The sequence below is a fragment of the Rhinolophus sinicus genome, chromosome 2 (genome assembly GCF_057876585.1).
Source record: "Rhinolophus sinicus isolate RSI-liver-muscle chromosome 2, RSI-T2T, whole genome shotgun sequence".
Lineage (NCBI taxonomy): Eukaryota > Metazoa > Chordata > Mammalia > Chiroptera > Rhinolophidae > Rhinolophus > Rhinolophus sinicus.
Window position 1 is genome coordinate 90,165,001 of NC_142502.1, and position 10,438 is coordinate 90,175,438.

Genomic DNA, 10,438 nt, shown 5'->3' on the forward strand with positions numbered 1-10,438 from the left:
TTAACAATTTGCAAATCTCCTTTGGAGAAATGTCTATTCAATTCCTTTGCCCATTGTTATATGATTGTTTGTTTTTCTGTTGTTTAGTTTTAGGAATTCTATGTGTATTGTATATATTAATCTCTTATCAGATATATGATTTGCAAATGTTTTCTCCTGTTTTGTGGGTTGCCCTTTTAGTCTGTTGATGCATCTTTTGATGCACAAACGTCTTTAATTTTCATGAAGTCCAAATTGTCTATATTTTTCTTTTTTTCCCCCTAGTCTGAGAATCAGCCATTTATTCAAGAAGCCCTGACTCTCTTTATCAGAGAATATTATTTAGAAAGCAAGGGTATTTTCTGTGCACCTGGGATGCCACTGTTTCTAAGCCCACTATGGATAGAGCTTGGAAATATTTGTATGTATACAAATCATGTTGAAGTAGGTAGAATAATGGCCCACTGAGGTTATGTGTGCCCTATTCTCCAGAACATGTGAAGATATTATGCTAATGGCAAGAGACTTTGCAGATATAATTGTTACGGAATTTAAAATAGGAAATTTATACTGAGTTATCCAGGTAGGCCCAGCAACTCAATCATATGAGTCCTTAACCACAGAGAGTTTTCTCTGGCTGAAAGTAGAAGAAAGATGCAGCAGAAGTGAAAATCAGAGATGCCAGGTGTAAGAAGGAGTCAATGAACTACTGCTCTCTGAGATACAGGTGCCCATGTGCAAGGACCTGACAGGGTCTTTACAGGGTGGTTAATAAGCCTACAAAGAGGCACAGACCTCAATCCTATAACAGCAAGAAACTGATTCTGCTAAAAGCCTAAATGAGCTCAGAAGTAAATTCTACCCAGAATCTCCCCGTAAGAACTCAACCACCAACTTCTTGATTTCAGCTTTATGAAACCCAAAGCAGAGAATCCAGTCAAGCCAACCTGGGCTTCTGACTGACAAACCAATAAAATTATATTGTTTTAAGTAGCTCAATTTGTGCTAATTTATTACAGCTATAACAAAAACTTAATGCATATGTATACACATGTATAATTGTATCTCTGTGTGTATACACAAGGTCTGACAATAAAGTTCTTGAACTTGTTGCAACAATGTTGCTAAACTTTTTTTATATCAGAGGGATTATTCATTGTGAGTTTTTACCAACTGGACAAACAGTTAACCAAGTTTACTGTTTGGAAGTGCTGAAAAGGCTGCATGAAAAAATCAGACGAAAATGACCTGAACAATTCATGGCTCTTGCATCACGACAATGCACCAGCTCACATGGCACTGTGTGTAAGGGTGTTTTTAGCCAGTAAACAAATAATTGTATTGGAGCACCCTCCCTACTCACCTGATAACTTCATCCCAATAACTTCTTCCTTTACCCGAAGATAAAGGAAATATTGAAAGGAAGATATTTTGATGACATTCAGGACATCAAGGGTAATACAATGACAGCTCTGATGTCCATTCCAGAAAAAGAGTTCCAAAATAGCTTTGAAGGGTGAACTAGGCGCTGGCGTCAGTGCATAGCTTCCCAAGAGGAGTACTTTAAAGGTGACCATAGTGATATTCAGCAATGAGGTATGTAGCACTTTTTCTAGGATGAGTTTGAGACCTTAATTGTCTGACCTGGTTTGTGTGTGTGTGTGTGTACTATATATATACACACAGAAACAATTCTAGATGTGTATACATATGTATACAGAAATAATTATAGATGTGTATACATACATATATATAAAGAGATTATGCCTTCATACTTTTATTTCAGACTTTAATCCTGTACTAGAGTTAATTCTACTGTTCCTTTCTTATTTGTAACTTCTTTTTCTGACAGTGAAAAACCAATCTACCATTATTTACTTATTCAACACTAGTATACATATAAACTAGTTTCAGAATTAACTTATATACCTGTTATAAACAAATTACTGACTAGAGGATTACATTTATGAACAGTTTTTTGTTTGTTTGTTTGTTTGTTTGTTTGTTTGTTTTGTCCTTAGCCTTTCCAATTGGGAACCTCTTTTCCTAAGTTACTAAATTCATCCTTTTCTTGCCCATCACTTTCAGTGAGATTTGTAATATATTATAATACAACTTGGTTGATTTTTCAGAAACTGCATTCCACCCTGAGAGTTCCCAACATCCTAGCTCATTTCAAAAATTTTTCGTTCATTAAATTTCAGTCTCTAATGTACAGTTCTAGGGATTTTGACATGTGCATAGAATCTTGCATTCACCACCCCAGTGTCATATAGAAATCATCTATCATACTAAAAATCTCCCTTTGTATCCACATAATATTTGACCAACTCCGTCTTCCCCTAACACCATCCCTTTAGTTTCATCTTTTCTCAAGTATTGTATGTGTGGAATTATACAATGTCTTCATACATTGTGTTCCGCTTCTTTTGTTTAGCAAAATTCATTTAAATTTCATTAGTGATTTTCTGTACATAAATAGATTATTTCTTTTTGTTTTTGAACATTCCACTCTATGGCAGTATCTGAAGTTGCATGGATGTCACTGGTTGAAGAATATTTTGGCAATTATGAATAAAGTTGCTCTAAATATTTTTATACAGAATTTTGAAAGAGTATTGGTTTTCTATGTACTTGGATAAGATTTTTGGATGTTATTTGTTTAAGAGTGTAGTGATATCATTGTAATAAATATCTAGGTGTAGAACTGCTGGGTCATATGGTAACTCCGTATGTATAATTTTGAGGATTTTTCAAACTGCTTTCTAATGGGGCTGAACCATTTTACATTCCTACCAACAATACGCAAGGGTTCTACTTTCTCCACATCGTTTTCAACACTTGCTATTGTATGTCTTCTTTTTTTTCAATTTTTATTGTAGCCATCCTAGTGAGTGATGCCTCAATACAGTTTTGTCAAAGCCTTCATGCTACATATTTCATTCATTTCACTTAAGGAAACTGCCATATCAACTAATTCCCAAGCCAGTTTTCACTACTAGACCAATCAGTCATACATACTTTCTCCAAAAATAAAATGTCCTACTCATTTTCAATTCAAATAGACATTTTCATCCTCATGAAAACCGTACCTCTTTTCAGCTCAATTTCTAAGTTATAATTTCTACGTTATTCAGGTAGTAAAATAAGCAAAAGGAGAGAAAAAGTAAGGCGGCTCATCGTAACACTCTAGGCTGAAATAAATGTCACCATCACCTTCAGTGCTTTACTGATACTCTTCTTTTCTTTGATCTTATGGCATTCTCCTGAGGAAGCCACCTTGCTTTCTCTCACAGTAGTCTGAGAATGGAAGGAGAAAGCTAATGAAAACATATCATTTCCACCCCACCTTAGAATACCTAAAGCCAAAGGTTAACACCCAGCTAGGCTCTTAACAGAAAGTATTTATGAAGACAAGGAAAAAAAATAGAAGCATACTATGTTGCCTTGAATAAACAAGACTTCATAAACCCATTATTTCAAATGTTTCCTTTATTTGGGCTCTCAGAAGTTTTTACACTTGAATATAATTAGTATTTGACATGGGTGAGGGGTTTTTGTTTTGTTCTGTTGTTTTTGTTGTCGTTCGTTTGTTTGTTTGTTTTTTAATAAGAGCAATTGTCAAAAGGGATGTGGAGAATAAAAGAACCAGCAGGAGACTTGGACTTCAGGACCTTTCTGATTCCAGGATTTCTTCACCTCCTCAACTATCATCCAAGCCAGGAACCACTACTCCGTTTTCACCTTCAGGCCCGCCCGACCGTTTGGTTTGAATCTGCAGCACGCAACACACTCCAAATCCAGATGGACAGGACTATTGACCAATCGCAGAGACAGGTTTCCTTTCCCCAGTCCAATCACGACTGCTGTTTGGGAGACAGTGCTGAGAAGAAAGGGGCTGGGCCAAGGAGATGGGAGTTAGAAACACCAACCACCCTGCCTTCTAGCAGCAGTAAAGTGGTTCTTCAGCATTTGATTTGTATCTGTATTCTCAAAATGTCTCTCTCTAGGAAGTTAACTTTGGACAAACTGGATGTTGAAGGAAAACGAGTCATCATGAGAGTAGACTTCAATGTTCCCATGAAGAAGAACCAGATTACAAACAACCAGAGGATCAAGGCTTCCATCCCGAGTATCAAGTACTGCCTGGATAATAAAGCCAGGTCAGTAGTTCTTATGAGTCACCTAGGTCGACCCGATGGTGTTCCCATGCCTGATAAATACTCCTTGGAACCTGTTGCTGCTGAACTCAAATCCTTGCTGGGTAGGGATGTTCTGTTCCTGAAGGACTGTGTGGGCCCAGAAGTAGAGAGCGCCTGTGCCAACCCACCTGCTGGTTCAGTTATCTTGCTGGAGAACCTCCGCTTTCATGTAGAGGAAGAAGGGAAAGGCCAAGATCCTTCTGGAAATAAGATTAAAGCTGAGCCCCATAACATAGAAGCCTTCCGAAAATCACTCTCCAAGCTGGGCGATGTTTATGTTAATGATGCATTTGGCACTGCTCACCGGGCCCACAGCTCCATGGTGGGAGTGAATCTGCCTCAGAAGGCCTCTGGATTCCTGATGAAGAAGGAGCTGGATTACTTTGCCAAAGCCCTGGAAAACCCAGTGAGACCCTTTCTGGCTATTCTTGGTGGAGCTAAAGTGGCAGACAAGATCCAACTTATCAAAAATATGCTGGACAAGGTCAATGAAATTATTATAGGTGGTGGGATGGCTTATACCTTCCTCAAGGTACTCAACAACATGGAGATTGGTGCTTCTCTGTTTGATGAAGAGGGAGCCATGATTGTCAAAGATATCATGGCCACAGCCAATAAAAATGGAGTTAACATTACCTTTCCTGTTGACTTCCTCATTGCTGACAAGCTTGAGGAGAATGCTAAGGTTGGCCAAGCCACTGTAGCATCAGGCATACCTGCTGGCTGGATGGCTTTGGACTGTGGTCCTGAAACCAACAAGAAGTATGCTCAAGTCGTAGCCCAAGCCAAGCTAATTGTGTGGAATGGACCTGTAGGGGTGTTTGAATTGGAAGCCTTTGCTAAGGGAACCAAAGCCCTCATGGATGAAATTGTTAAAGCCACTTCCAGGGGCTGTATCACCATTATAGGAGGTGGAGACACTGCTACGTGCTGTGCCAAATGGAACACTGAAGATAAAGTCAGTCACCTGAGCACTGGAGGAGGTGCCAGTCTAGAGCTTCTGGAAGGTAAAGTCCTTCCGGGTGTGGATGCCCTCAGTAACCTGTAGTTGACATCGTGTTCCTTCCTATTTCCCACTGCCTTTAAGTCAACTTAGTGCTTTTACATTTCAACTTGACCTTTGTTTAAATGTATCCTTATATCAAGATCCAGGCAATGAAGCAATGGGCCATCAGGAACTCTTTTAAAATCAGCAAAGCAATGCAATTCATTTCAGTTGTGTCATGCATTTGCCTACTCTTTTCAAGATCTCATTTGAACTTCACCACTGTGATGCATAGGAAGTGAGTTGCCTATTAAAGTGAGTCAAATAAGCTGACTCTCTCCTTTTTCTTTCAGTTGAGTTTTGTTATTGTTTCACTACTTGCAATAATGGAAATAAGACAAAACCCAAGATGTTGAGGAAGAGTAGAGTAGAAGTTGACAAACTATTAAACAATGAAAGTGCCGAAATAAACTGAGAAAGGTAATAACATTTAAGAAATCATGGGTACCATTAAAGCTCTGCTGAGAAAAAATTTTTTTACTAAATAAGAAATAAGATAAATAAAATATTAAACTCAAGAAGTTAAAAAAAAAGACATTAAACCCAAGGAAGAAAATATATCTGTCTGTGTGTATAGATACACAAGAGTTCACACATGTCTGTTAGAATGGGAGATAAAAATCAAATCCAGGTTTCAAATAAAGAAGTAATTGTTTTCTTTTAAAGCAGACATTACTTAATAAATAGAAAATATAACTGCTAACCTAAAAGCTGGGTTTTTGAGGTAAATAAAAATATGTATATAAATATTTTTTATATATTTTTCCCCATGGTTTAGCCATAGGGAAAATGGAGATATAAAAACTCTTCCATATTAGAAAATAGAATAAAGCAATACTAAGAAATGTAGAAGAAATAAAAATACCTCTTGGAGAATATTTTGCGTTGTTCTGTAGACAGAGCTGTTTCAGGGCAATGTTATTATCAAATTAAGAGTAAAAATGCAGAGTAATTTACCCCAGTTGCAATGGCCTATGACCCTTGGCACCACATCAATTCCTTAAATTCAGCATCCTGAATAATTGAATTTAAAATATAATTCTCAATATATCTGAAACTTCAGCATATTTCTAAGGACAATTAGCAATGTCGCATAATCCCAGAGAAGATATAGGAGTTAAGGTATAGACTTAAAAACAAATAAAAAAGAAAATCAAAATTACAGTAGTTGAAACAAGATTATAGCATATCATTCTTTTGCATGAAAGTCTAGCGCACATAGGTGGGCTCTTCTCCATGAAGTCAGCTAGAGAACCAAACAAGTGAACCAAATCTGCTACTTTGAATAAGTGTCTCTGTGTCTGAGGTGTCCGTCTGAGCTTTTACTATTTGATAGCCAGCCCAAAGGTGGGAATTAGTGAAGGGCAAGGCATTTTAAAAAATACATGACCCATAAAGTTCAGGAATTTTGTTGTCACTTATTCTATTGGCTATTAGTTGTGTGATAAGGCCTAGTTTGCAAGGTAGTTTGGGAAATGTAGTCTCTCTAGTTGAATACCTTGTACTCGACTAAAAATAAATAGATTCTATTACTAACAGGAAGTAAGGGGGAATAAATACTGGGGGGAAATTAATGGTTTCTGACAGACTGTCCGCTGGATCACATAGAAAAGATTGTGTATCACCCCGAGATACCCAGTTTGATAAACTAAAAAGCACAGTCATTTATTTTTCTCATACCTCCAACACCCCTCGCTGTACACACTCAATATAGAGTGCTGGAAAAGAAATAGGATAACAGCAATAAAAATCTTTACCTGAAAAAGCCATTGGTTCATTACAATTTAAATAAATCATGCTGGATTGAAATTTCAAGAACTCCCTGACCTGACAGTGGAAGAATTTCTTTGGTTAGACTCTGGTTTCGTTCTCTGGGAGGATTTTTAAAAATTTATTTATTGTCCTTTTGGCCCCAAATTTTGTCATCTGAAATTTTCTTTATTTCCTAATCTTTTACCTCATCTTCTGAAGCAGATGTGAAAGAGTTGGGCCACATTAAGCCATGCTGCACAGCTTTTCTAGCTTCCTCCTGGCTGGTACAGCTTTAAGAAACCAAGGATTTCTTATTGTATCACACAATTAAAAGCCAGTTAAGGCCAGACCTGTGATTTTTCAACTTTATCAAGAATCAAGGTTTCTGGTCTATATAATTGCATGGGAAAGAAACGCACCCAATAATTTCTTCTAGTTGTATATTTCTTAATCCTCTGATTTTTGCTTTTAATTAATTGGCCTATTTGCTGGGCCCCCTTTCTCTTCTCATCTTAAGAGAGGTTAAGTTGTGTTTCTCTAAAAAAGTAAGCAGGGGTGGGAAGGCAACACCTATAATCTGATCTTTGCCTGTGGCTTCCTCATATTTTTGGCCAAAAAGTCCAAATGGGAGGCCTTTGAGAAAACTGTGAGTGACAGTCTTTTTCTTGCTGTTTGAGATATTGAGACAGATTTTTCAACTCTGAGAGAACTTACTTTCCTGGCCTATTAGCCAATGTAGGTTTCAGGCAGATTGTCCAATATTTCCTGGCTGTGCTTATTTTTAAAGTTTCTTTTAAATCGTCATTTATTTCGCTTAGTGTTAGTATTAACATTTTTACTGATGAAATATTAATATATTTAATTTTGAGGTACCAGTCTCTTTGGGGATGGGTAATATGTGACATATAAAACAAATATCATCCTGAAATATAAAACATGTCTGGATACAAGGGTTTTGAATAAGGGATTGTGAACCTATATATCTTCCTACTCTCTCATGTGCACATGAGGGGACACACATACACACACACACACACACACACACACACACACACACACAAATATGTGAAGAGGATTAAGAGGTACAAACTTCCAGTTGTAAAATAAATAAGCTTATTTGCTTGTTGTAGTGTTTTGTTTACAAATGTCATGTAACAACAAAGCAAACTGATAATCTGTCTTTCTAAACACTTTCTCTGTAGCTTTGTAGAAATGTGTTCTTCCTACTATGATATTACAGGCAACAATTTTACCAAATGCCACAGCAGGAAAATAACCACCACCTTCCTGCCTTCCATGTCTCTTTACTCATTTCCCTCCCACCTGGCCCCTAAGTGAATGCTATATTTTCCCAGTTTTATTAAGGCAGTATCTCACTCACCAGTAGCAATAACCGCTATAGACTAGCGGTTCTCAACCAGGGACAATTTTCCCCTGTAGGGGACTTTTGCCAAAGTAATATGGACACACTTTTGTTTGTCACAACTGGGATAGAGAAGAGGTGCTGTAGGCATCTAGTGTTTGCCGCCAAGGACATTACTAAACATACACAGGACAGCCCAGCCTAAAATGTCAACATAAAAATGTATTTCATTCTCATGTGACACTGCAGGGTGGTCATGAGTAAGTAGATACTTCCTGATCTCATCCAAGGACCCTGGCAAAATGGCTCTGCTGTTATCTGTAGGTGGCTTCCATCTCTAGAAGCAGGAAGATCAATTGCTGACATTTTCCAGCTAGTTGGATAGCGAAAGAGGAATCCGAGTAAGTATCTTAGCTTTGAGGAAGAGAACCACAAGTCATACATATCAACTTTGCTTACATCCCTTTGGCCTGAACTTAGTAATATGATCATATCCAGCTAATAGGCAGCAAGGGCAATGCATTCTCTGGCTGGGTGATCATGGGCCCCATTAAAACTATTACTAAAAGGAAGAAAAATAAAAGGTGAATTTAAGACAACATCAAAAAGAGGATCCTATTAAAAATTATATGCTACACTGGAAAATCCACGGTTATGCTTTTATACATGATTACCCCTAAGATAAAGAAGAGCCTGTACACTTTAAGGGGGAAAATGATGTAAGCAGTTAAAATGAGTTAAGAAGAAAACAACATGAGATTAAAATAAACTAGCAAAGGTAGAAAAATATATCACAAATTCAAATATTGCTAGTATGAAAAATTAAATGGGGTTAGAACGAGTAAGTAAAATGATTGAAAGTGCAAAGAATTAGTAACTTGAATTAGATTCGGGGAAAGACTTGAAGATTTGGGGAAAAAACTTCAGAATTCAAGGCAGACTTAGAAAATAAAAGATATATATACATATATATCACACATACATATATGACATACATATGTGTTTATGTATAATATTTTGTATAGCTATAACTAAAATTTTTAGTTAGATATTATAATTATATACATTTAAAAAACTTAATTTTCTACTGTTAAAACCAATTTTTTTTAAAAAAGGAAACTTAAGCTTAAAGTGTTACAATAAAATAGTGGGATTGTCTTGGGATTTTGGTACAAACTAAAAGTGTGGGGTTTATTTGTTGGTCCAAGGTTTCAATTTCAGTTATTTAACTCATGTGCTTAGACATTACTATTCATTTATTTTCTGTGCATTTTTGATAAAAATATCTGTATTAAAATAACTTATTTCAAGCAACAGTAGTTAACAAAGATGTCATAAAATATTTTTTTAAAAGTAGGTGCCATATTTCATGGCTTTATGCTTACACTAACTTTGCTTAAGTAATTTCACATCTTAGTTATTAGAAGTCTTCTAGGAATTGTAGCAAAGTTTGTGTTTTCTAAATCAATGGGTATTAATAATAAACCTAAAAGTGTGGGGATATCTGATAAAAAGTAAGAGTGAAATAATTTGGAAAACGACATATTATATTAGAGAAACATAAGTTTTATGTAGAAGAGAATGTTTAGTTGGCATCTTCTTACCTTGGAGACCCTGGAATTCCTCTCCCTGCACTGTGTTCTGGAAACTCTCCAGGTAGTAAACAGGGCAACTGTGGGCTCATCTTTGTTTCCTCTCCTTCAGGTGTTGTTTTGTAGATTTTTGTCTGTGTTTTTCAGTTGTTTCCAATGAAAAGATCTATTCTAGTACCTGCAATTCTATCTCATTCATAAGTGGAGTTACAAATCATTTATTTTCAAATTTGACATTGCTACTCTTTTTAAGATCCAGCTGAGCTCTTGCTATGTTTGCTTGTTTTTTAATTTGCCCTCTTCTCTTTAATGATACTGTTAAAGAAAATATTTTTGGTGCTCTGGAGCAGAGTCACTTGCTTTTCGTTTTGTTTTGTTTTGTTTGTTATTGTTTGTTTGTTTGTTTTTAATATACTTTTTTTAGAGTAGTTTTTTACATTCATAGCAGCATTCAAATATTTGTTCCACAAATACTTCTTGAGCAACCAATCTGTAGTAAACCGCA

The 10,438-nt window shown here is 36.4% G+C and overlaps 1 protein-coding gene across 1 annotated transcript; it reads left to right on the forward strand.

The window, feature by feature from the left end:
• Positions 1-3,939: 3,939 nt before the first annotated feature.
• Positions 3,940-5,229, forward strand: PGK2 (phosphoglycerate kinase 2). Its single transcript, XM_019734615.3, has one exon. It carries the CDS (start codon positions 3,976-3,978, stop codon positions 5,227-5,229), a length of 1,254 nt encoding a protein of 417 aa, XP_019590174.3. The 5' UTR covers positions 3,940-3,975.
• Positions 5,230-10,438: the final 5,209 nt, after the last annotated feature.